Source organism: Aethalodelphis obliquidens, unplaced genomic scaffold (assembly GCF_003676395.1).
Source record: "Aethalodelphis obliquidens isolate GAN/ISIS:26980383/991018 unplaced genomic scaffold, ASM367639v1 scaffold8, whole genome shotgun sequence".
In the NCBI taxonomy this organism is placed as follows: domain Eukaryota; kingdom Metazoa; phylum Chordata; class Mammalia; order Artiodactyla; family Delphinidae; genus Aethalodelphis; species Aethalodelphis obliquidens.
This window is the reverse complement of record NW_020837952.1, coordinates 52,651,841-52,678,728: the sequence shown is the minus strand read 5'-3', so window position 1 is coordinate 52,678,728 and position 26,888 is coordinate 52,651,841. Positions and strand designations below refer to the sequence as shown.

At 52.0% G+C, this 26,888-nt stretch overlaps 1 protein-coding gene across 4 annotated transcripts in view; it reads right to left on the bottom strand.

Moving 5' to 3' along the window:
- TOM1 (target of myb1 membrane trafficking protein) overlaps positions 1–26,888 on the bottom strand; it is a 46,764-nt gene that overhangs the window by 17,818 nt on the left and 2,058 nt on the right. For 2 of the 4 annotated variants that reach the window (XM_027107487.1, XM_027107488.1), the window contains exons 2-6: positions 5,207–5,291; positions 2,036–2,114; positions 917–1,066; positions 490–624; positions 235–384 (exon numbers count right to left, since the gene is read on the bottom strand). In XM_027107487.1, the coding sequence (XP_026963288.1) occupies positions 235–384; positions 490–624; positions 917–1,066; positions 2,036–2,114; positions 5,207–5,291 (599 nt within the window). The remainder of the gene's footprint in view (positions 1–234; positions 385–489; positions 625–916; positions 1,067–2,035; positions 2,115–5,206; positions 5,292–26,888) is intronic. The other 2 variants (XM_027107489.1, XM_027107490.1) reach the window with 1 other exon arrangement.

The window sequence follows — 26,888 nt, the reverse complement described above, 5'->3', positions numbered from 1 at the left end:
GGAGTCAGATTTGCGCTTGAATCCCAGCTCTGTCTCTGCTGAACTGTGTGGCTCTGGGCAAGTGAACTGATCTCTCTGAGCCTCATCTCCCAACAGGAAGGATGACACATGCCCTGTGGGGCTGCCCTGAGGACTGGGCAGAGTAATTTCCACACTGACAGGGGCCTGCCCTGACTTGTGGGGAGGGGCAGGCCCACGTCCTGACCTGTGTGGCTACGGCCCAGGCTTGTTTACCTGCTCAGCGGTTGGCGTTATGGGTGTGTCGCTGGGGAGTAGGGCCAACGTGGGCAGCGGGGTGGTGTGCTGGCCAGAGTCCCCTTGATGATTGGCATCAGTGCCCACAGAAGAATTCTGTCCTGACGGTGTCTCTGAGTTGAACACGGTCTAGAAGGCAACAAGCTGAATCCGTGAGGCTGGCGGGTCGGGGCCACCAGGAAGCAGCACCCGCTCTGGGGGTGACTCCCGCTGCCCCTGCCCGCCGCTCCTCACCCTCTGGGGCGTGTGGATGGGGGACAGCATGTCCAGGTCGGTCATGGGGAACTCCAGGCCCTTCCTCCGCAGGTCCTCGTAGACAGCGACCACACCTGTCAAGTCGGGAGAGCTGCGGAACGCGTCAGCCCAGGACTGAGAGGGGACAAGGGGACACGGCCGGTAACCACTGCTCACCGGCTCCCCTGCGAGCCTGCTTGCCAGCCCCCAGGGAGCAGAAATTCCCTCCTGGACTCTCTGGTCCTTTGGTGGCATCACCTGGACAGCCCGCTCCACAGCAAGGCCCTCAGCCAGCAAGGCTCCCCCCGACCCCCCGGCTTAGAGGTCCCATCGGCAGAGGAGCAAGATGGACCCAAGAGAGCAGACGAGAGAGTTGCAGTGGCAGGGGCACCGTCCTCCAAGCCCGCCCGCGGCCGCCCGCGCTCACCTGGATGAGGGTGAGCACCTTGTCGTGCACGATGGTGGGCGGGTTGTTCTTGGGCAGGATGGTCTTCACCAGCACGCCCTCCACGAAGTCCTGGCTGGCCACCAGCACGTGGAAGCGGTGCCCGCAGTTCTTGACGCAGGTTTCCAAGACCTGGAGGCCGTGCGGTGCCCGTGAGCACCCAGCAGAGGAGCAGGAGCGCCCGGGTCCCCACCCTCACACCCCACCCATGTCCCAGCGGGGAGGCCCAGCAGAGGATGCAGCTCCCTGAAGTGAGACCCCGAACATGGAGGAGACGGGGTCACACCAGACTCGGCAGCTGGCTGGCTGGGGTGGGGAGGGGACTCGGGTGGGCAGAGGGCCGCGCGCTGGCTGGAGGCCCCTGGCTGAGTGGCTCTGGTGCCCACAGAACCCTGTCCCGAGGCCGTCTCTGAGCTGAACACAGTCTAGAGGGGAGGTGGCTCTCCAGGTGTAAACCAGAGAACTTTCAATCAAATGGTGACTTCGCGGCCTGCGACAAAGGCGCCCACCTTCCCTCCCCGCTCCTGTCCCCGCTCCTGTCTCTCTATTCCCGGGCAGGAGCTGCCTGTGATCTTCAGCTGAGCAGACGGATCCAGATGTAAGTGCTGCCACGGGGGAGGCGGAGACAGAGTGCTCGCGCCCCCACTCCCCAGCCAAGCCCACCCTGACTGCCAGGCTGCCAACTCCTGCCCGTCCCGCCCTGCTGTGAGCAAGGACTGTCCTCAGCCTCTGGCCTTTGCTTTATGTTCATTTTTCAGGGCCAATTAGGCCAAGTGCCAACTGGAACCCAACTTGGGTACTGCCCCCCAGAGGCCTGGGTGCACTGAGCTCTGTGTCACCGGCAGGTCCTCTGCCCACGCGTCCCATGACGGGCCCTTGAGGGATGTGGGCCTCAGTGTGTCTGCTCCCTGAACCGGTAGGTTAGAGAGGACTTTTCCAAATAGCCTCTCTTGCCACTCCTCGTTGGCCAGCCGTGTAGACAGGACAGTGCCTTGAAGGCTGACCACAGCCCTTGAAAGAGTAGCCCCAGGGTGGCTGGGAGTCCTGCTGGGCCCCCAGGGGACTGTGGTCCCACTGGGGATGGAGGGACGGGGCACTCACCGTGAGAGCCAACATCACCTCGTGGAAGTTCTTATTCCCCACGATTCTCTTCTTCACTGCTCGGAAGGCATCTTTGGGGCTGGGAAGAAGGACAAGGGGAAGGACGGGCTGAGGCATGGAACCTCCTTACCCCACAGAGGAGGCTGCGCGCCTAAGGTCAGGAGGCACTGGGAGACGGAACGGCTCTTATTTACCCGTCTCCCTTGGTCCCGCCCTGTTTTGTGTGCCCAGGTTCTAATCACATCAGAATCTTCCTGTCCCACCAGAATCCTCCGTAGATGACGACTGCTTGGCAGGGATTCTCAGTGTGCAGTCTCTGGACACACTGCACTGGAATCCCTTAGTGGGGAGGTGTGAGTGCTTGTTAAACATGCGGAACCCCAGACCCGACCCTAGACCCCCTGAAGCAAGCTCTCAGGGGATCTGCATGCCCACCGTGCCCCTGGGGCTTTATATGCAGTAATGAAGGTTAAGCACCAATAAGCTGCAGGCACAGAGTTCTTGTGCCCCATCCTGGCCAGCTCCTCTACTCACCCCTGTTTCCACCCAGGCCTTATCAGGCACCAGATGTGCCCACACCAGGCTGGGTGCTGGGACGCACTGGTGAATAAGACCCTCGGCCCTGCTTCAAGGATCACATGTTCCAGGGAGACCCACCCAAGGGAGGGAAGCAAGCAGGTCCCGAGGTAAGAGCGAATGTGAGTGTGTGAGTGTGTGAGTGTGTGAGTGTGTGAGTGTGGGCGGGCGGGTGGGTGCCAGAGGTCAGGGAAGTCTTCTCCCAGGAGGCGGCGCCACAGCTGAGCGTGAAGGATGGGATGCAGCCAGCTGCGGGGAGCAGGGCCCGCGGTTCGTGGAGGCAGGAGCCTGGACCAGGGCCCGGGCAGGCGGGCGGGGAGGAGATGAAAGGAGGCCGCTGAGCGTTGGGGGAAGGTGGAGGGAAGGGCTGGGGAGGCCGCATGGTCATGGCGGGGAAGCCGGCGGCAGCCTGTTCTCCCCGCCCCATCGGTAACTCCACTGACGCCCCCAGGCCTGCCGCCTGCACCCTTGCCGCTCAGCCCTGTACAGGGGAAACCCACGTTGCCCGGACTGTCCTGGCCTAGGAGTCTTCGTGGCCCCCCCAACTTCCACATCTACCGGGTAGAAGCCCAGCTAAAATCCGCTTCGCCCGTGGCGCTTTCCCAGTCCTCCATCTCCTGGGTGCACTGACCCTGGGACTGCCCGGCTAGAGAGGATGCTCCCTAGAGGCCAGGGGTGGCGTCCTCCTCTGACACTTTGCCTCCCCAGAGCCCAGCACGCTACAGGAGCTCAAGCAACACTTCTTAGGCCGGGGAGGGCCGGTCCTGCTGTCTGCTGGGCATCTGTCAGACTGTCAGTGCCAAAGCCATCACGGGCAAGTCGACAGAGTCGGGAACCCTGACATGACATGGGGCCCCCGCCAGGAGTGAAGGCGGCAGGCAAGGCTTTCTGGAAGAGACCTGCGTGGGGGTGGCTGTGACGGAGATGACACGAGGGGTGAAGGGCCACGGCCCCTGACGGGGTGGGACCCTGCCCCTGAAGTGTGAGAGCGCTTTTCAACCCAATGCCCTGGGGCAGCCCCTCGCCCTCCGGGTTCCATCTCAGGGGAAGGTGGCTTCTGTTCCTGGCTTGGCCACTCCCCTGTGGCCACGTCAGCTCTCTAAAGGGACTTGTTTCCACTCCTTACAGAGTGACCCAGAAGTTCTGGCCTGTGTGCCACTACTGTGGGCCTACCGTGTGTCTAGTACTCTGCCAGGAGCACAGCACAAAGTGGGTGGCACGGAGGCCACACACAACCCAAGGCGGGAGTGGACAAGAGACTAAAGCTTAGATGACAAGCTCTGTGAGGTCAAGGGTCATATCTGCCTGGCTCACTGCTGGGTCTCCTGGGCCTCGTGCAGAGCCTGGAACCCAGGAGGTGATCAAATCAATAGCACCTGAACAAGTCTGACTCCAGTTCTGCCGACGTTTACAAGGGAGATGGGGACTTGCTTCTCCAAGGACACAGCAGTGACTTGCAGCCCCGACATTCAAGAAGAGGCTCAGTGAGGTTTTCTGCCTCAGTCTCCTCTCTTGGTGGCCCTGCCGCCCGCCCACCACTCCCACCCCCGACACTTATGAGTCCAGATGCAGGGGGGCATGTCCCCTCCCAGCGCCTCAGCAAGCCCATGGCACACGGCTGGGGAGCTGGAAGGTTCTGGCAGCCCCCGTGCAGTCCTAATTGGCCTTGACCGTGTGCTGCAGACTCCCACAGCCTCCTCAGGCTCTGAACTGGGTGCTCCCCGTCTGCTCCCTCCACACACAAAGCACCACGTGGTGAGAGGAACCCTCGCAGGGCAAATGGACCATCCCAGTGAAAGATGGGAGAGAACTGAGGCCTGCTCCAACTGCTGAGCCTGTTTTTCTGGAACAGAGGCCTCATCTGGCGCTTCTTGCTGGCTGTGGTCATCACACCCCTCCCACCCCTTCCCTGGTTTCTCCTGAGAAGGACAGTGACCCTGCATCCATCCCCTCGCTGCTCCCCTCAGGGCCTTGGGCAGATTGCTGGAAGGATGGAAGAGCTCTTCTCTGAGACAAAGACCCAGAGAGGTAAAGTGATTTGCCCAAGGTCACACCGCTGGTCAGTGATGCCGGTCAGAGCCCAGGAGCCAGGACCACGGTGCTTGCCCCACACCACGTCTCTGGCGGGGCTGCCTGACCCCAAGCAGGATGCCGGGACCCGAGCACCAGAAATGCTCGGCCAAGGCTAACCTTGACCAGCCTCTCGGTTCCACTGCACGTTTACTCCCCTCCCTGTGGCAGCAACCCTCCCTGCTGGCCTCAGAGCTTAAGGAAACGAAAGTCCATTCTTGCTCACTGGGGAAGCTAGGGGTCCCTGCTGCACAGTCTAGCCTGCAGCATGCAGATGGGGCTTGGGGCTTCCTCCTAATTCTAAGAGCTGCCAGCTGGCCTTGTCCTAGGAAGATGCCGTCCAGGTGACGTCCTAGGAAGGGCCAGTCGACTGCACTGCTGCTGCTGGGTGGGCCACACACCCCATATCTCTGGGCTTCTCATCCATTTGATGAGACAGTCAGACTAGATCGTGGTTCCGAAATGTTTAAGGCGCGCTGTTGTGGCCGCCCCGCCGGCGTCCCGCCTCTCCCCGGGGGTCCTCACCCTTCCTCGGTCTCATTGATGATGTCACAGATCTCCATGTTGAGTGCCCAGTTCTCGCTCTGCAGGGAGCCATCTGTAGCTTTCTCTGAGGACAAGAAACCACAGGTCACACCGGCGTGTGGGGTTCCCAGACGGACAAACTCAGCGGGAGTGGGGAGGACAATGCGTGCTTTCCGGGCACCCGAGATGGGCCAGGCACCATATAAACGGTGTCACCTTCATTGCCCCATTTCGTCACTTAATTGTTAGAGTAGCCGTGCGAGGCCGGGGAGGGAGCCACGGCTGAGTCTACCAGGTGGGTGAGCGGGACGGGGATTCAGGGGGCCTGGCCTCAGAGTGCTTGTTTTTGACACGACAATATAGAGACAGGGTTTTGTTCTAGATTTTTGTAAAGAAATGTTCCCTCTTGACTCTTTTATTATCTTTTGACTTGGAAACCATTCACATGGTTCAAAATGGTTCAAAAGCTCCAAAGAGGCATCGAATGGAGAGTAAATCTACCGGCCTCCCCTGCCCCCAGCTCCCTCTTCCTGGAGGCCCCCAGTTTCCTCTCAAACTCCCAGAGATATTCTTTACCTCCAAAGCCAAGGACACAGGGTTTTAAATCCCGACTCTGTTACCAACAGGAGGCCTGGCCGTGGTCTTCCTCCACAAGCTAGCTTGTCTGTAGGTGGGTAGAAGCGCCCCGGGGTGTCTGATGGTGCAAACCAGGCATATGCATGGTACTTGGTGCAAAACAGGTACTCAGTGGGTGGTGGGTCTTTTTTATTTTTTTTCAATTGAGGTGAAAGTCACACAACATAAAATTAACCATTTTAAAGTGAACAGTTCAGTGGCATTTAGAACATTCACAATGCTGTGCAGCCATCCTGTCTATCTGGTTCTTGGCGTCAGGTCAACAGGCCAGGAGCCACTACGAGATTCTCCAGGCCTGTCGAGGCCACAGTTGGTGGCCCTTTGCTGTAAGATCTGCTCAGTGTTGGGACCCGGCTGCCTTTCGTGTGCTCTAGTGTGAGAGGAGGTGGGTGAACAGTGAACACAGGAACAGAACATACTATAGGACGTTCAAAAACGTTCTTTAAAATCGAAGTGCTGGGACTTCCCTGGTGGTGCAGTGGTTAAGAATCCGTCTGCCAATGCAGGGGACACGGGTTTGAGCCCTGGTCTGGGAGGATCCCACATGCCGCGGAGCAACTAAGCCTGTGCGCCACAACTATTGAGCCTGTGCTCCACAGCCTGCAAGCCACAACTCCTGAAACCCGGGCACCTTGTTGCTCTGCAACAAGAGAAGCCACTGCAATGAGAAGCCCGTGCACTGCAACGAAGAGTAGCCCCCGCTCACCGCAACTAGAAAAAGCCTGCGCACAGCAACAAGGACCCAACGCAGCCAAAAAAAAAAAAAAATCAAAAAAAAAAAACCCGAAGTGCTGTCCTTGCGTTCACATCACCCACTTTCCCTGCCCTCTCCATCTTCTAGATTCCATCCTCATAAAGACCTGACTTTAAAACGAGTTCCAATTGGACACAAGATGGCGTACTAGGAGGATGCAGAATCCGTGTCTCCTTCCAACCAGGGCACTTACCAGGCACTGGTGGGGGACCACAGACACTTAAGGGGACGGGAGGAACCCCCAGTGACCGGCTTGCGGGATCTTGGTTCCCAGGCCGGAGGCTGGGCCCGAGCTCCTGCGGTGGGAGCTCCGAGTCCAAACCGCTGGACTAACAGAGAACCTCAGACCCCAGGGAATATCAATCGGAGTGAGGCCTCCCAGAGGTCCTCATCTCAGCACCAAGACCCGGCTCTATCCAACTGCCTGCGAACTCCAGTGCTGGACGTCTCAGGCCAAACAACCAGTAAGACAGGAATACAGCACCACCCATCAAAAACAGAAAAAAGAAACGACAAAAAATTTTTTACAGATTAAGAAGCAAGGTGAAAACCTACAAGACCAAATAAATGAAGATGAAATATGCAACCTACCTGAAAAAGAATTCACAATAATGATAGTAATAAGATGATCCAAAATCTCGGAAACAGAACGGAGAAAATACAAGAAACATTTAACAAGGATCTAGAAGAACTAAAGAGCAAACAAACAGTGATGAACACCACAATTACTGAAATTAAAAATACTCTAGAAGGAATCAATGACAGGATAACTGAGGCAGATGAACGGATAAGTGAGCTGGAAGGTAAAATGGTGGAAATAACTACTGCAGAGCAGAATAAAGAAAAAAGAATGAAAAGAACTGAGGACAGTCTCAGAGGCCTCTGGGGCAACACTAAACGCACCAGCATTCGCATTATAGGGGTTCCAGAAGAAGAAGAGAAAAAGAAAGGGACTGAGAAAATATTTGAAGAGATTATAGTTGAAAACTTCCCTAATATGGGAAAGGAAATGGTTAATCAAGTCGAGGAAGCGCAGAGAGTCCCATAAAGGATAAATCCAAGGAGAAACACGCCAAGACACATATTAATCAAACTATCAAAAATTAAATACAAAGAAAAAAATATTAAAAGCATCAAGGGAAAAACAACAAATAACATACAAGGGAATCCCCATAAGGTTAACAGCTGATCTTTCAGCAGAAACTCTGCAAGCCAGAAGGGAGTGGCAGGACATACTTAGAGTGATGAAAGGGAAAACCTACAACCAAGTTTACTCTACCCAGCAAGGATCTCATTCAGATTCAATGGAGAAATTAAAACCTTTACAGACAAGTGAAAGCTAAGAGAATTCAGCACCACCAAACCAGCTCTACAACAAATGCTAAAGGAACTTCTCTAGGCAGGAAACACAGAGAAGGAAAAGACCTATAAAGAAAAACCCAAAACAATTAAGAAAATGGTAATAGGAACATACGTATTGATAATTACCTCAAACGTAAATGGATTAAATGCTCCAACCAAAACACACAGACTGGCTGAATGGATACAAAACAAGACCCATATATTTGCTGTCTACAAGAGACCCACTTCAGACCTAGGGACACATACAGACTGAAAGTGAAGGGATGGAAAAAGATATTCCATGCAAATGGAAATCAAAAGAAAGCTGGAGCAGCAATTCTCATATCAGACAAAATAGACTTTAAAATAAAGGCTATTACAAGAGACAAAGAAGGACACTACGTAATGATCAAGGGATCAATCCAAGAAGAAGATATAACAATTGTAAATATTTATGCACCCAACATAGGAGCACCTCAATATATAAGGCAAATGCTAACAGCCATAAAAGGGGAAATCAACAGGAACACAATAATAGTAGGGGACTTTAACACCCCACTTTCACCAATGGACAGATCATCCAAAATGAAGATAAATAAGGAAACACAAGCTTTAAATGATACATTAAACAAGACAGACTTAACTGATATTTATAGGACTTTCCATGCAAAACAACAGAATACACTTTCTTCTCACGTGCTCATGGAACATTCTCCAGGATAGATCATACCTTGGGTCACAAATCAAGCCTTGGTAAATTTAAAAAATTGAAATCGTATCAAGTACCTTTTCTGACCACAATGCTATGAGACTAGATATCAATTACAGGAAAAAACCTGTAAAAAATACAAACACATGGAGGCTAAATAATATGCTACTAAATAACCAATAGATCGCTGAAGAAATCAAAGAGGAAATCAAAAAATACTTAGAAAAAAATGGCAATGAAAACATGATGACCTAAAACCTATGGGATGCAGCAAAATCAGTTCTAAGAGGGACATTTACAGCACTACAATTCTACCTCAAGAAACAAGAAACAACTCAAATAAACAACCTCACCTTACACCTAGAGCAATTAGAGAAAGAAGAACAAAAAAACCCCAAAGTTAGCAGAAGGAAAGAAATCATAAAGATCAGAGCAGAAATAAATGAAAAAGAAATGAAGGAAACAATAGCAAAGATCAATAAAACTAAAAGCTGGTTCTTTGAGAAAATAAACAAAATTGATAAACCATTGGCCAGACTCATCAAGAAAAAAAAGGAAGACTCAAATCAATAGAATTAGAAATGAAAAAGGAGAAGTAACAACTGACACTGAAGAAATACAAAGGATCATGAGAGATTACTACAAGCAACCATATGCCAATAAAATGGACAACCTGGAAGAAATGAACAAATTCTTAGAAAAGCACAACCTTCCGAGACTGAACCAGGAAGAAATAGAAAATATAAACAGACCAAGCACAAGCACTGAAATTGAAACCGTGATTAAAAATCTTCCAACAGGGCCTCTCTGGTGGCGCAGTGGTTGGGAGTCCGCCTGCCGATGCAGGGGACACAGGTTCGCGCCCTGGTCCGGGACGATCCCACATGCCGCGGAGCGGCTGGGCCCGTGAGCCATGGCCGCTGAGCCTGCGCGTCCGGAGCCTGTGCTCCGCAACGAGAGAGGCCACGGCAGTGAGAGGCCCGTGTACCGCAAAAAAAAAAAAAAAAAAAAAAAATCTTCCAACAAACAAAAGCCTAGGACCAGATGGCTTCGCAGGGGAATTCTATCAAACATTTATTAAAGAGCTAACATTTGAGAAGAGCTTCCTTCTCAAACTCTTCCAAAATATAGCAGAGAAGGAACACTCCCAAACTCATTCTACAAGGCCACCATCACCCTGATACCAAAACCAGACAAAGATGTCACAAAAAAAGAAAACTACAGGCCAATATCACTGATGAACATAGGTGCAAAAATCCTCAACAAAATACTAGCAAACAGAATCCAACAGCACATTAAAAGGATCATACACCATGATCAAGTGGGGTGTATCCCAGGAATGCAAGGATTCTTCAATATATGCAAATCAATCAATGTGATACACCATATTAACAAATTGAAGGAGAAAAACCATACGATAATCTCAATAGATGCAGAAAAAGCTTTTGACAAAAGTCAACACACATTTATGATAAAAACTCTCCAGAAAGTAGGCATAGAGGGAACCTATCTCAACATAATAAAGGCCATATATGACAAACCCATAGCCAACATTGTTCTCAATGGTGAAAAACTGAAACTATTTCCTCTAAGATCAGGAACAAGACAAAGTTGCCCACTCTCACCACTATTATTCAACATAGTTTTGGAAGTTTTAGCCACAGCAGTCAGAGAAGAAAAAGAAATAAAAGGTATCCAAATTGGTAAAGAAGAAATAAAACTGTCACTGTTTGCAGATGACATGATACTAAACATAGAGAATCCTAAAGATGCTACCAGAAAGCTACTAGAGCTAATCAATGAATTTGGTAGACTAGCAGGATACAAAATTAATGCACAGAAATCTCTTGCATTCCTATACACTAATGATGAAAAATCTGAAAGAGAAATTAAGGAAACACTCCCATTTACCATTGCAACAAAAAGAATAATACCTAGGAATAAACCTACCTAAGGAGACAAAGGACCTGTATGCAGAAAACTATAAGACACTGATGAAAGAAACTAAAGATGATACAAACAGATGGAGAGATATACTATGTTCTTGGACTGGAAGAACATTGTGAAAATGTGAAATGTGAAAATGACTCCACTACCCAAAGCAATCTACAGATTCAATGCAATCCCTATCAAACTACCAATGGCATTTTTCACAGAACTAGAACAAAAAATTGCACAGTTTGTATGGAAACACAAAAGACCCCGAATAGCCAAAACAATCTTGAGAAAGAAAAATGGAGCTGGAGGAATCAGGCTCCCGGACTTCAGACTATACTACAAAGCGGTAATCAGTAATCAAGAGAGTCTGGTACTGGCACAAAAACAGAAATACAGATCAATGGAACAGGATAGAAAGCCCAGAGATAAACCCACGTGCATATGGTCACCTTATCTTTGATAAAGGAGGCAGGAATGTACAGTGGAGAAAGGACAGCCTCTTCAATAAGTGGTGCTGGGAAAACTGGACAGGTACAAGTAAAAGAATGAAATTAGAACACTCCCTAACACCATACACAAAAATAAACTCAAAATGGATTAAAGACCTAAATGGAAGGCCAGACACTATAAAAAGGAAAACATAGGCAGAACACTCTATGACATAAATCACAGCAAGGTCCTTTTAGACCCACCTCCTAGAGGAATGGAAATAAAAACGAAAATAAACAAATGGGACGTAATGAAACTTAAAAGCTTTTGCACAGCAAAGGAAACCATAAAAAAGACGAAAAGACAACCCTCAGAATGGGAGAAAATATTTGCAAAGGAAGCAACTGACGAAGGATTAACCTCCAAAATATACAAGCAGCTCATGCAGCTCAATATCAAAAAAACAAACAACCCAACCCCAAAATGGGCAGAAGACCTAAATAGACATTTCTCCAAAGAAGATATACAGATTGCCAACAAACACATGAAGAGATGCTCAACATCACTAATCATTAGAGAAATGCAAATAAAAACTACAATGAGGTATCACCTCACACCAGTGAGAATAGCCATCATCAAAATCTACCAACAATAAATGCTGGAGAGGGTGTGGAGAAAAGGGCACCCTTTTGCACTGTTGGTGGGAATGTAAATTGATACAGCCACTATGGAGAACAGTATGGAGGTTCCTTAAAAAACTAAAAATAGAACTACCATATGAACCAGCAATCCCACTACTGGGCATATACCCTGAGAAAACCATAATTCAAAAAGAGTCACGTACCACAGTGTTCACTGCAGCACTGTTTACAACAGCCAGGACATGAAAGCAACCTAAGTGTCCATCGACAGATGAATGGGTAAAGAAGATGTGGCACATACATACAATGGAATATTACTCAGCCATATAAAGAAAGGTAATTGAATTACTTGTAGTGAGGTGGATGGACCTAGAGTCTGTCATACAGAGTGAAGTAAGTCAGAAAGAGAAAAACAAATACCGTATGCTAACACATATATATGGAATCTAAGAAAAAAAAAACTGGTTCTGATGAACCTAGGGACAGGACAGGAATAAAGACACAGACGTAGAGAATGGACTTGAGGACATGGAGAGGGGGGAAGGGTAAGCTGGGATGAAGTGAGAGAGTGGCATGGACACATAGCCACTACCAAATGTAAAATAAATGGCTAGTGGGAAGCAGCCGCATAGCACAGGGAGATCAGCTCGGTGCTTTGTGACCACCTAGAGGGGTGGGATAGGGAGGGTGGAAGGGAGACGCTAGAGGGAGGGAATATGGGGATATACGTATGCATATAGCTGATTCACTTTGTTATACAGCAGAAACTAACACAACACTGTAAAGCAAGTATACTCCAATAAAGATGTTAAAAAAAAAAAAAAGAAAAAGACCAAGTTCCAGCAGAGTGTGCAGAGACAATTCCATACTCTGCTTGTCTCAGGCAAGATTCCGCCCCGCACGTTACTCCTGCGGGTCTGTCAGGACCACACACGAGTTTTTAACCATCGGTTGGATCAGCGTTTAGGGCAGTAGCCAAGTTCCCCCATCACGGCTGTGTCTTCGGCTTCAGAACCTGGCTCCAGGCTCAGAGCCCTCACACCCGCGGCCTGAGTGCACCCGCGGGCATAGATCTGTGGGCATCTCCCAGGAGCCCCGATGGACCGGGCACACGGAGCTCTTATTCCACGCGATGGTGCAAGGGAGGCTCTCTCACCACCCTGCTCTCGGGTGAGACCCCTCACGCGTCCGTCGTACAGCTACTGACGTGGCAGGCCTGCTCTAGGCACTGGGGATGCAGTGTGGACAGATGGACACGGTCCCTGCCCTGCGGTGCCCAGAGAAGCCGCACTCCAAGCCAGGCCCGTCAGGATAGACGGGGCAGACTCCGTGTGACTGGGCAGGGCCCTCTTCCAGCTGGGCAGGCAGCCCCATCCTGTGGGCAGAGCTTGGGCTGGGCTGGCACAGTCAGCTCCCTACAACGGTGGCTTCCATGATCCTGGTTTTGAAACTGGCCTGACTTCAGTTCCACCCTGGGTCCCCCTTGGGTCCTGCGGGCTGGATGGATGCCAGGGTGGCCCAGGACACATGCCAGGCAGCTGAGGCATCCAGGTATGGACCCAGCAGCAGGGTGGGTTGCTTTGCTCCTGGGTTAGGGCTGAGAGAGGGGATGAGAAAGGTTGCCCTTTAAATGGGTGAAAGATGGACTCGCTCATCCCACAACTATGTCCTGGGTGTGGCTTCTTTGGGCCACACTCCCACCCCTGGGAGTCACACACATACTGAACCACATAAGAAGAACCAAAGAGAGCTGGACAAGTGCCTCCTGAGCGGGGGGCTGGGCCCTACTTTGGAGGGTCTGGGGGATGGCGGCTGGTCAACCACGCAGAACTGCTCCTCCTTCGGAAGCCACGCCTCAGTGACTTCCTGGCCTGGGGGATTCGCCAACCGGACTCCCGACCGCCTCTAAGGGGCCCCTGAGTCCTGCCAGTTCCAGCCCCTGAGGCTCTCTCCATCCCGGCCTTCCCTTCCAGCCCTGCCCTCGGCCACTGCCCCAGCTGGGCCACCGCCCGGCCCTCGTCAGCCACGCCTCGGCCCCTCCTGCCTCCCTGCCCCCCTGCGTCCTCCATGCTGACCCAGAGTGAACCTTCTGGAGCTTGAAAGTGACTGTGTCCCTCCCATGCCCCTTCAAAGGCTCCCTTGCCCCCAGCTGGGCCCTTCCACAACGGGAATATTTTAACTTCCCAAGTTAGATGCTGGGTAACACCAAGCATTTGTTAGCTGTTAGCTGTTTATGTAAAGAAGGTGATTCAACCCTCACACCTACAAGGCTACACTATTGCCCTTGTCTAATGAGGAGCCTGAGGCCTGGAGAGGTCACACATGGTGGAAAGGGAGGATGGCTGTGGATGCCACTGCCCCTGCCTCCCATCAGGAGTCAGGGAGCTCTGCTTTTCCAGAAGGATCCGCCTGGACCCCTCAGGCCATCTGCCCCCTCCTCCACTAGCAGCCCTCTCAGTGGTCCCACCATTGGATCCCCTATGACCTCTCCCAGTGACCGCTGAAAACGATGGGCGCCTCCCTTCTCCTGTGGGAGAGAAGGGCGGGGTTTCAGAAGGGATTATGATCATTTTGGAACGGCAAGCGGGCTGCTAAGGGGGCAGCTGGGACATTTATGAGTAAGAGGCAAGCCATCCCAAGGAACCAAGGTGGATGCGTCAGGACCCCTGGAGCGCGAGTCTGATGCTAACCTGAGTACAGGTGCCAAGTTCTTTAGTCCTGAGTGCCAGTCGTGGGCAGAGCCATTAAGAGGATGGAGTTTTTTGGAGGGAGTCGGGGGAAAGGGGGGAGCTTCAGTCAGTCTAAATAGGTGTGGGGGGGTGGAGAGGAAGAGGAGGAAGGGCAGAAGAGAGACAAGAGCCATCTGATCAATTCCAGAAGAGAGGTGTACCCAGACCCCTCCCCTCAGATCTGGGAGAAGTCTAAGACTTCCTTAATAAACATGTCCAAGGGGCAGGCATGCTCCGTTAAGGGCAGAAATTTAAACCCACAGGAATCTGGGGATATGTGTTCTATTTTTGGTTTTAACCACAAAAGTAACTCAGCTGGCTATTTTAAGAAGGGGGGATAAAAACACTGACAATGGTTACCAGTTCTAAAAGACAGCCCACTGACTTGTCCAGCTCTGGGCTGTTGGCGGTAACCTTCGGAGGCCCTGCCCTTGTCCCCAGCTCCTGAGGAAGCTGGGCCCTGCAAACCACCTGCTGTCGTCGGGGGCTGGCGGGCGGTGGATGGGGTCCCCGGGCGTGGGCGTCTTTCTGTCTGCTCTGTCCTCTCCACGTGGGGCTGGTGCCCGCACAGCTGGGCTGGGCGGTGGCGCAGCTTTGGAGTGGGATGAGCCTGGCCCCACCTCTGAACTCGGACGCCACGCGCAAGGATCCGAGCCTCGGAGTCTCGGTTTCCTCATCTGTGAAACCAGGAGAAGACTGACTGCCTCCCTCACAGGTGTTGGGACTCTTCAGCCAGACAATGTACGTATGGTGTCAGCTAAAGGGCAGCGACGGGTCACTGCTAAGTCCCATGACTGTGACTTGGACCGAGAGCAGCAAAGAGTGGCCACCAGACACTCTCCAGCCCCGGGGCCCTGGTGTCAGCCTGCGCATCCTCGGGGGCACCCTGGGTATCTGGCGAGCCTGCCCTCTCGGCCACTGGGGAAGCCCTGCTTTGCAGGAAGCCATTTCCACGGCAATCAGGGGACCCGTGGTCAGCACTGTGGATGTGAGTCACACTGACCACCTCCTGCCAGGTCAGCCCGAGGGCAACAGCCTAGAGCCTTCTCCCCAACACCCTGCATGTTCACTCACCGGGGCTCCAGCTGAGGGTTCCAGCTGCTCAACGCCTCCATCATCATGGCCACGGCCCTGGCTCAGGCACTGTCTCCCACCCAGACCTGGACCGTCACCTCCACACTCTCCTCTTCCAACATAAATCCAACCAGTGCTTTTCTCTGTCTAAATGTCATCCATGACCCCCCACTGCCTGAGGGTCAAAAACCGGACCTTTTCAGGGGCTGAGAGGGACAGCTGGGGCTGAGCTCAGCCCCGACCCACTGTGTTGTTCTCCCTCCCTTTGCGGACCTTGTTCTTTCAGGCGTTGGGGCTTCTGCCTGGGATGCCCGGCTCCCCTTCAGGCCGGCACTGGTTCACAGGTGATGACGAGACCACCCCCCACCGGCCCACCACACTGACTCGCTGGGCTGTCACCACACACCAAACACGGGGCTCTGCACTTCACAGCAGCTCCGCCGGCCCTCACCACAGCCCCTAAGGCAGAGGATGGGTACACTGAGGGGCACAGAGAGGCCAGCAGCTTGCCCATGGTCACACAGCTTGTACGTTGCAGAGCAGAGGTTTGAACCCAAAGAGGTCTGGTTCCCAAATCCGTACCCTTAACCACTAGATTATGTGTCTCTCGAACATACTCGGCATGTGTCACGTAGGCCCTGGGAGATGTCAGAGAGCAAAACCAACCAGGTCCTGCCCTTGGGAAGTCTACAGTCTGGTGGGCGGCCACAAGTGACATTACAGACGGCAAAAATGCCCCGACGGAAAAGAGCAGGCACTGAGACAGTAGAGGGGCTGAGATTCAGACGAGCCGATGGGGACGGCTTTTAAGGCCCTACCCCAGTGTAAGCCCCGCAGTGTCACCTCCAACTGGGCAAACTGTGCCAGGCCTCATCCCGCACTGCGGCAGTAACACTGTGGACAACAGCGACCAAATGACCGGCCTTCGCTGCATGTCAGCCTGCGCAGGACACGGCGTGGACCTCTTGTTACTGCCCTACAGCCACCACCACGTGTGGGCACAGCTGATGCCCACACCTGGCAGTGGAGTACAGGGATGCAGAGACGGGCCCGGGGGCCTCTGGACCCGTGTGCTCTCCCTCTGCTCTGCCCCCGCCTGCCTCGGCTGGACCCTGAGCTCCGGGGACATCTCTGTCTCACCGGGGCCTACCCTCTGGTGGGAAGGAGGGTAGAGGTTCGGCCAATGTCTGCGGAAGGAGCGGCCGAGCCTCCAGACCCCCTTGCCGCCCCAGTTCAGTGCTGAGCACCTGTCCCCACCCCATCCCGGGGAACATTCCTCATGTTTCACTGACCCTAAGCTCCCTTGTCCACTCTTCTTTTATTTTTGGCCACGCCACACGGCTTGCGTGATCTTAGTTGCCTGACCAGGGATCGAACCTGGGCCCCGGCAGTGAAAGTGTGGAGTCCTAACCACTGGACCGCCAGGGAATTCCCCCCTTGTCCACTCTTGAGCCCCTCTGATACTGGGATGTTTCTTACAAACGATGACCTGTCAGAGCTCAGCTGGTAGATTTTTCTTTCTAGATTCAATGAAATATGGTTTGTAAATAGTAAGGAACTGTCTTAAAGGTCAAGGCCGATAGCAGCCCTAGTCCCACCTTGACTATGACCAGGTCTAGGGCAGGGCTCACCCACCCGGGGGATAGGGATAGAATGGGAGTTAGCTGACCGTGATCAAGAAAGCAGTGACACGGTGCGTCAGCTCTACCCAGAGCTCCCATGGGGGCCCTCTTTCGAGATCCTTCTCCCATGACTGGCACCCCTGCAAAGGTGCCCACAGCCGTTTTGTTTTTAGTCCACATTCATGGAATGTCATCTTTCCAGTGTAACGGCCACCTACTAACGTCACTCAAAGGAACCATGGTGAACCTCTGAGGAGATTTCCTTCTAGTCTTTACTGTTTTCAGGCTTTAAAAAACACATCTGCATAATTTTTTTTTAAAGTGTGTAATGGTATTGTGATTATGGCTTGTTTGTTGGTTCCTACATGGCAATCCTATTCCATGCCCTTAAGAGACAAGCTGAAATATTTATGAACGAAATGATATGCTGTTTGGAATCTGCTGTAAGTAGTACCCACCCTTTTGCTCGACTCCACTCCCCCCACCCACCAGCTGCCTCCATCCCTTGCCCAGTACCCCTTTATCCCATCTGCCCCCCAGTTGCCTCCTAGATGCCCTCTTCCCGCCCATCTATTCTCCGTCCTACGACACGCTCGGAGCAGCTACTGTGCCAGGTGCTAGAGAGGCCTGTGCCCTGTGCCAGGTGCTAGAGAGGCAAAGAGGGAGAAGAGAATCCCTGCCCTTAGGGAGGCCCTACAGCGGTCAGTGAGAACAGCTGGACAGGCGTGTTCAGTGCAAAATGACAGGTGATGTGACTGAGGTCAGTCTGGGGCGCTGTGGAAGCCGGGAGCAGGGGGTCAGCACCTCAGGGGAACCGGGAAGGCTCCGGTGAGGAGGTGCCGACTGAACTGAGCACAGAGCACAAGCTGCCAGGCTGGGGAAGGTGAGGAGGGACGTTCCTGGTAGAGGAAGAGCACGTGCTGAATGAATGAATCCGTGATGAAACCTCAGGGATGACGGGAAGAAGAGCAGAGACGAGGGGCCTGAGGGTCAGTCTGAAGGACCTGAAGGAGGGAGAAAAGGCCGTGCTGACACGGGGAAAGATCCAGGAGCCCAAGGGAGGCTGAGGGTCAGGAGGGAGCAAGGCAGCTGGAGGAGAAAGGCAATGATGCCAATGGCTTGGCAGACCAGTCTTCAAAGCCAGACAGAGGGAATCAGGCACAGACACCCCCTAGCCTGCCCCCCAGCCGCTCCTTCCTCTTCCCCACCCAAAGCAGCAACCTCTCTCCCCTTTGCCAGAGCCCGGTCCAGGAGTGGGTGAGCTACCCAGTCCGGATCCCTGGGGAGTACAGGGTGTCGGCGGGGCCTTGTCGGGGAGGGGAGAGCCTTGTCCACCCCCCCACCCCCCGGTCTCCTTCTGTCCTCTCTTCTGGGAGCCAGCATGGGAGCATGGCGCCTGGAGCTCGGGCCGAGGTGACACGCTCAGGACACAAAGCCAACATATTCAGGACAGAGAAAGAAAAAGCCTGGACGTTGCAATACATCGTGGATCTGTGAGACCAATCCTGGAACTGCCGACCTTCCGACTTCTTGCCAAGTAAGCCCAGCGCGTGGGGCCGGCTCGCCTGTCTCTCGGTCACTTGCAGCCGAGGTACCCCGAAGCCTGGTGGCAGCCTGCGGCGTGCAGACCGGCCTTCTCCCCGCTTCCTCCTCCCGTCGCCTGGGCCTTCTGCCCGCTGCTCCCTGCGGGGCCTGCCCTGACCCCCAGAGGGCCTTCCCCTCCACGCTGGGCCAACGGCACTCTGCGCACACCACAACCACAAGCTCTGCTTAGTGTTACAATAACCCTATAGCATTTACTTCTTTGTTTCTACGTCTCTCTCATTAGGCTGTGAGCTCAAGGGTGGAGGTTACAGCTTGTGAGTCCTTGAATTCTCTACACCACACAGGATGACCGGGCCTGTGAAAAACCTGCAGGATGTGTTTGATGAATGACTGAATGAAGGATGAGGCCGTATTCACCACGACCGTAAGCCCTTAGAGCACTTTAATTTAAATGAAGTACTCCCACCCTTTGGCCTCATTGATCCCTTAGTAGCGGTTGTGCAGAAATCCTAATCTTTCTTCAGCTCAGCAGTCCTGCGAATGTTTTTAAAAAGCACCGTGTGCCTCCTTCATCTGACCTCCACGTTACCATCCTCAGTTCCTGTGACCACTCCATTCTGGAAGTGACTGCTAGAGCCTTCACCGTTCCCACCGATCCCCCTGGGACCTGGGACACCACCCAGCTGTGCTGTCCTCCTGGAAACAGGGTGGGAACCCACTCACCTGCCCACATGGGATATGGTATTTGTGTTAATTCACCCTGTGACTACATTGGATGTTTATCGACTCTACTGCATGGAACTGACTCCTGCAGAGCTTGTTGCTGTGAGAGACACTCTCCACTGGCCCACATTGTTTAGCTTTTCTAGCCTCCCTTGCAGCCAGAAGAGGCCCTGTGTTCTGGCCACTGAGGTGTGGGTGGAATTTTCTTCCCAGTGGCTCCTGGGGAAGTTTTTCCTCTCCTGGTAACAGAGGCAGCACCAGAGGGTGCCTTCACCTGTGCTCTCTGTTACGTGGGGGCTAGCAAGAGGAGGAAACCAATATGCTGAAGCTTGGGGTGGTGGGTGGAGAAATACAGAAAGAACCATTAGGAACAAACTCATCCTAGATGGACCCTGAACCCAGACATTTTCACTCTAAAGGAAACCCGCCAGGTCCCTTTCAATTCTAAGGGGAAGCAATGAGGCGGGAAAGTTAGGAGAGTAGGATCTGGACACAGACAAATCCCAGTGCAAGTCCTGACTGGAGCACTCACTAGCTGTGTGTCCCTGAGTGAATTCCTTAACCTCTCTGTGCCCTCGTTCCTCCCCTGCAAAATAGGGATAACTAAAGCCCTCACCTTCCAGCGTTATGTGAGGAGGAAATGAGAGAATGCACTTCATGTGCTTTGCATCCCACCTAGCACAGCAGCTAACACCAAAACAAACGTTACCAACTACAAAAATATCAACCTAAAAATCACTGTGTGAAAATTTCAAGCATTCCCATAAAATAGATTTTTAAATCACATACATGCAGAAGCCATTCATTTTTCCCCAGCCAGCACTGTCCTGAAGCCTATTTTCCAAACGAATAGCTCTTTCCAGACCTAGCATGGAAAGTTCCATCCGTCTCCTAACTTGCTGAGCCATCCTTCCTCAAAGCCCTGGCTGCCTCTCCCCTGCCATTTTGTAACCACAGGCCACAGGAGGAACTCTAAAATACTTTACAGAGGCATAACTTTGGCAACCCACAATTTTAAAGTTGATATAACTAACTATAGTACCTAACTGAAGAAAATTTCAGTTAGATGAAGGATGGCTTTTAAAAAACTATCTAGGTAAGAAGGAGCAAGGCCATGAAAGTAGAGGCGTGAAGGGGCTGGCCAAGGTGTATATGATGTTCTTTTTTTGTTCCCCCAACTCACGAATGTAAAAGATGTTACTGACAAATGTATGTATGTAGGTATGTACGTACCTATCGAGAGATTTAAGGAATTGCTCGTGCTATTATGGAGGCTTGGGAAGTTCAAAATCTGCCGGGTAGACCAGCAGGCTGAAGACCCAGAGGACAGATGCAGCTTAAGCCCAAAGGTCGTCTGCTGGCGGAATTCCCTCTTCTTGGGAGGCCAGTCTTTCTTCTACTCAACAGATTGGATGAGACGCACACACACTACGGACAGTCATCTGCTTTTCTCAAAGTCTGACTTAAATGTTCATTTCATCTAAAAAATACCTTCATATAAACACCTAGATTAACGTTTGGCTAAATATCTGGGTACCATGGCCTGGCCAAGTTGATACATGAAGTTAACTACCCCAAGGGTTTATCCTGCATCAATACAAACAAGTTCCACTGGAACAGGGGACACCTCTGTCTGTCCTTCAGTTCTCCTGGTCTCAGCCTGTGTGGCCTCGCTGGCTCCCCCCCCGCCCTCCGGCTCCCTCCTTCCTTTCTCTACCTCCCCTGCAGGAGCAAAGCCCAGGTGCTCCCCATGGGTCTTGCACAGCTGCTTGGCTCTCTGTGGCACTTTTTGGTGCTTTCTCAGTTGTCAAAGCTTCCCACCTCCGTGGGGGTGGAGGTTCTGTCACTTGCCTGCGGGATGCGGCTGGGAAGGGGAGGAGCTGGCACTTGAACCCACATCTTCTGATGCAGGGTCTAAGCTCTGACCCTATTCAGACTGCTGACGTCCCCGTGGTCAAAACGTGCCACCTGGGAACATGCTAGGTGCGCTCATGGGCAAACGTAAAGACATTTTTAGAGTTACCTATTTACTTGAACGTCGAGTAGAAGGGAAAAAACACAAACTAGCTTATCAAAGTCATGATTTCAGGATATAATTACACAGGATAAGGTCAAATTTAAAAAGTGAGTGAACAAAAGGAAAACACTCTGAAAATAAAACTAAAGGTGGTACATGAAGGGCAGACACATATCATAAAGGTGGTACACGAAGGGCAGAAGTCTGGAGAGTGCTAGCCTAGACGGAGGCCTCCTTGGTAAGAAGGTAAAGAGTTAACTTGTCCTGAATCCTCCTGCTTCTCACGGGGTGATGGTCCCAAGCTAATTAGAAGACACTGAGGGTTTTTGTTTTTTTCTGAAACCAGAAGGACGGAACTCCAGGACTTTACTCTTATTTCTTTGAGCTCAGGGAGGGAACAAAACCTATTCACCAGTTCCATCTGTAGGGTCAGGCAAAGGCTTTAATTCCCAAGTGAGAACCGGCTCCACCCCGCAGCCTGAAACCTGACCTGTCTGTGGCTGTGGCTGCCACCCAGCCTGCGACTGCTCATTCCCAGTGACACCAAGACCAGACAGAGGCTGTGCTGGAGCCAGGGCCCTGGGTGGGCACCTGGGCTCTGCCTCGAACTTAGACTACATCCCAGCAATGATGATAATACCGGGTAAAAAATCACAACAGCTAACAATTATGGACAATTACAGTCTGGCGGGCACCGGGCCAAATGCTTCACAACGTGACAATACTACAATTTCCCAACACAGCAATGCAGCAATCCCAACTGATACGTGCTATCATTATCCTTATTTTTTAGACAGGAAATTGGAGAACAGAGAGGTTAAGTAACTTGCTCCAGGTAACAAAGCAGGGGAAGGATAAACCAGGACTCAGACCACCTGGCCTGACTCAGGAGCACATCCTGGATGCCTTACTGTGTACCATGCGGCTAGCTGACACAAAGCCCTTTCTAGACATTTGTCCCTGTTATCCTTAAGACAGAAATTCTGGGTTCTAACCTGGCGCCAGCACTTATGGATCAAGGAGTTGGAGATTCAAGATGCAAGGGCTCCCCACGGCACAGAGTGGGAAGCGGTAGAGATTCTGACTCAGGGGGTCCAGGGCTGGAGCATCCTCAAACATCTCTGACAGGGGTGCTCTGGGACCCCAGTTTGAAGAACAAATAACTTAATCATTCTGCCTCTGGCTAAGAGGTCAGCAAACTATAAACCCACGTGCCAAATGCAGTCTGCTTTTGCATGGCCCACAAGCTAAGGATGGTCTTTACATTTTTAAATGGTTGAAAAAAATCCAAAGAAGAACAAATTTCATGACCCGTGAAAATTATATGAAACTCACATTTCAGTGTCCATAAATAAAGTTTGATTGGAACACAGTCACGCCCTTTCATTGACTTATTGTCTGTCTGCCGTCGTGCTCTGAGGGCAGAGTTTAGCCATTTGCGGCAGAGGCCATATGGACCATAAAATCCAAAATATTTACTATCTGGCCCTTTAAAGTCTGCAAATCCTGGTCTAGTCTACCCTGCCAGCCATGCAGCATCCTCCTTACAGCCTCCCTCCCCTCCAACCTCTGCCTTCATACCTCCAGGGTTAGGGAGCTCACCACCAAACAAGGCAGCCAGGCCCACTGTGAAAGGCGCTGGCACTGAGCTCCTCTGGCAACCAGCCACTCTGCCCTCTAAGCCTGTGCAGTCGGTTCTATCGCCCCTCTGCAATGCCCAGCCGTGTGCTTCTTTCCTCCAGCATCAATCCTTCCTGTCCTCATCGTCCCCTCAGTTGTTCAATTCTCTGGGAAACAGAGGGAGGACGGTGGCACCTCTGTGTGACAGGTAAGGGAGGCGGTGGAGAAGGAGTGTGACATAGTCAGCAGTGGAGCTGCAGGGGGACCCAGGTCCCCGCCGCCCCGCCTGGTGTCCCCTTGACAACCTTGCTTGACTGTCCAGTTTGCTTTCCACTCATCACCCCCAAATGGCAGCCCCGAGGGCCCGAGGTGTTCTCTTCCTGCTAATGCCTATGGTCTCTTACCTATGATGCCTTCCGGTGGTCGCCCTGGCTTGGCCTTTGTGGAACTAAGCGTGGCTCTCCCCGACCTTTCACCTCTCCCGTCCAGCCCAGGACTCAGTCTTAGGCTCTGGGCTCTCCGCCTGGTCCATCTTGCTCTCCCGCACCCGCTGCCCGGGGCTGGTCCCCAGGCACTGCCCATGTTTATAGTCTCTGCTGCTTGCGGCTTGCTCTCCTGAGTCACCTGCATCTCTAGTTCAAAGGGCCAGGGGTGAGCCGACAGTCTGAAGTGGAATATGGGGTTCTTGGGTTGCCTTCTGACGTCTCTCTATAAGACACAGCCAGTAAGGGCTGTCCTCAGAGAATACCTGGGAAGCGTTTTTAAATCCTTGGAAGAAGAGGGCTGTGTCAACACCAGCTAGTACTCAGCTATCTGGGATCCTTTCAGCCCCAGGCTGCTGCCCACGGGAAATGGGAAGCTCTCCTGATAGATAAGGGTGTGCGGACAAAAAATGTCACCCGCCATTTCTGTAAACAAAGGCAGCTGTGGCCATCAAGCCTCTGGCCACTGCAGCACCCTCCCCTCACCAAAGGTGCACCTGAGTGGAATTCAGGGTGGAGAAAAACAGGATATTGGCACTAGATACTGAAGATGCATGTCAAAGGACTGATTTCAATAAGCCCAGACTCTTGCATCTTCCCACACAGAGGAAAGCACTAAAATCATTAACTTGAGATGTCTGTTTTTTGTGATTAGCAGTAATCTTTTTATGTTTGACTACTTTCTTTTCCCCCCAGCAAAAACTCCTGTATGTCCTGGCTCCTCCCTCACCTCTTTGGAGCAGTCCCTCAGAGCTAGCTGAGAGGCTGCCTCGCAGGCTGTAATCCTCAGTAAGGTCTCCAGATGAAACATAATTCTCAACTTTTAGGTTGTGCATATTTTTCTTTAGTGGACAGATGAGTGACGTGGAAATGTGCACAGGTCCAGGGGTGCATTGCAATCAGAAAAGCTAGTCTGTGGGTCAAACGATAACTGTATGTTGGAGGGCTGGGATGCCGCATATTCCAAACAGGTGTTGATCAGCCAGAGGCAGTGTGGTGAGGGGACGAGAGAGGACCTCAGCTTTGCAGCCAGAGACTCTACTGAGCTGTGAGACCTTGGGAAGTGACACCTGCCTTCAGACTTACCTTTAGTGACATGGGAAAAAATAGCAAAACCCTGCAGGGTTGAAACTGAGTCTCCCTAAAACCGACGTCCTCTGCCGAATTCCTGATTAAGCTCTCCATCCAAAACTATTCCCTTTCTCGTCCTGACGAATATCAAAGAAAAGGGGGCTTTGAAACTGAGCGGGACCCTGTGGGGTCCTTCCGGGCACAAAAGCTTTTCCGTGTCCCCCTTCCCTCCCTTCCTTATTTCTTGTTTGTGGGAAAAAGGCTTCAGCCTCCTAAATCTCCCCGAGTGCCAAAGTGCAGATTCAAACAGTTACTAATTAGGGAAGGGAGGGAAGGCAGAAACAAAGGAAAGGCAGTCAAGAAACACTGGTGCAGCGATAAAGCAGAGTCCCAGCTCCTCCTCGAGGGATTTACTTAACAATCTGATACAAATCTCTGAGTTCTTCTGCTGGACCTGCGGGTCCCACCCAGGGGGAGGATGGTGACTTCAGGTCTGCACAAGCAGACCCCAGAGTGGAGGGAACCAGAATGTTGACGCCTGAGATTCCTGGAGCACCATTGTGTCACCTCCCCACCAACCAATCAGAGGAAAGTTACAGACCCGGCACTCCCCCCAACCCCGCAACCAATCTTGCCTTTAGAAACTCCTCCCTGAAAACCATCAGGGAGTTTGGGTCTTTTGAGCACAAGCAGCCCGTTCTCCTTGCTTGGCCCTTGCAATAAACCTTTCACTGCTCCGAACTGTTTGGTTTGTTTAGCCTCACTGTGCACTGGGCACACGAACTTGGGTTCGACAACAGGGTCGTGATACCAGCGGGGCACCTGGCATTTGCTCACAAACTGTTACTTTCCTTTTCTCTTTTCTTTCCTCCTACTGTGCGCCAGGCACCATGCTGAGAGCCAAGGGTCTGGATCAGTAAGGTACAGCACCTGCCCTCAGGAAGCCCAGGCTAGCCGGGGAGACACATGCACAACTACTAACAGAATGGGACAGTGCTTTATTAGTGTGATGACGGTGAAAATAATAAAAATGACAATGATGTTTCCCCAGCACTGACAATGTGCCAGGACCTGTCCACGGAGCAGCTCACTTCACTCTCACAACCATCCTGAGAGGTGGATGCTGGTATAACCCCCATTCCACCCAGGAAGGAGCAGAGGCTCAGAGTCCAAAGGCAGACAGTGAGGGAGCCTGCAGAGCTAGGGTGATGGGAGGGCACAAAAGCAATGGCTGGATCTGAAGGGGTCAGAGAAAGCCTCAGGGAGGAGGTGACGATGCCTGGGGCTTTGAAGGATGCACCGGGAGCAGGCAGAGGGAGCAGCAAGCACAAAGGGGTGTAGGTGGGTGGCTGGGGACTTTGTGAGTTGAGAGACACTCACCCCTGATTAACACCGTCAGGACCCACGGTGCTCAGGGCTGCCAACTGGACAGGACTCTACTCTCAACAGAGAGATGGAGTTGGCAGGCTTGAGAAGAGATTATTTCACCCCTGCAGTTTACAGAAATGCAAGCAGCTAATACTAGGTCATTAGTAATAGTAATCACAGCCAATCAGGGCTGTTGCCGTCTCTTTATCAAAAAAAGAAAAGAAAAAAGAAAAGAAAAGAAAAAAGGAATACTGAGGGTATTAACTCAAATGCAGACATTCTTCATTTAATCCTACTTTTAGAGCTTCTTCAGCTTTGGTTCAGATATCAGGGGCTCAGGGCAGTTCATCTCAGCTTTCCTATCACTTCACTGGGGTCCTTGGGTGAGTCCTAGTCTCCACCTCCCCTCTCTGGGCCTCAGTCTCCTGTATAAAATGAAGGGGATGGGCTAGAACAGAGGGTTTTAATGTGTGGTCTCCAATCCAGTGGCCATCTCAGACCTATAGGGTCACGAACTCTGGGGATGGGGTCCAGCCTTCAATGCTTTAACAAGTCTTCCAGGGGATTCTGATGAGAGCCCTGGGTCACAAGAGCCCCAGGGTAAGGACTGTTCCTGCAGTAATGCTTGCTCTGTGCTCTAAGGTATTAAGGGTTAGTAACTCTTTGGACTGAGTTATCTCTTGCCCAAGACAGGCGACCTTTCAGGGTAAGAAAAGAAACTGTTTTCTTTGACCATCTAAAGCCCAGAGTCCAGACGAGCTTTTCTAGAGAGGCTCAGGCACATGTGGCTGACTGGGAAAGCCAGAATTTTTTTGGGCGGGGAGGGGTAGGAAGTCTCAAACTTGGCATGTGATGAAAGCAGTGGTATCTGCAGCTAGAGAAATAAAGATGAGAGACAAGCTGGCTTCTCTTTTCAGCTCCAAAACAATGACTCACGTGTGTGTGTGTGTGTGTGTGTGTGTGTGTGTGTGTGTGTGTGTGTG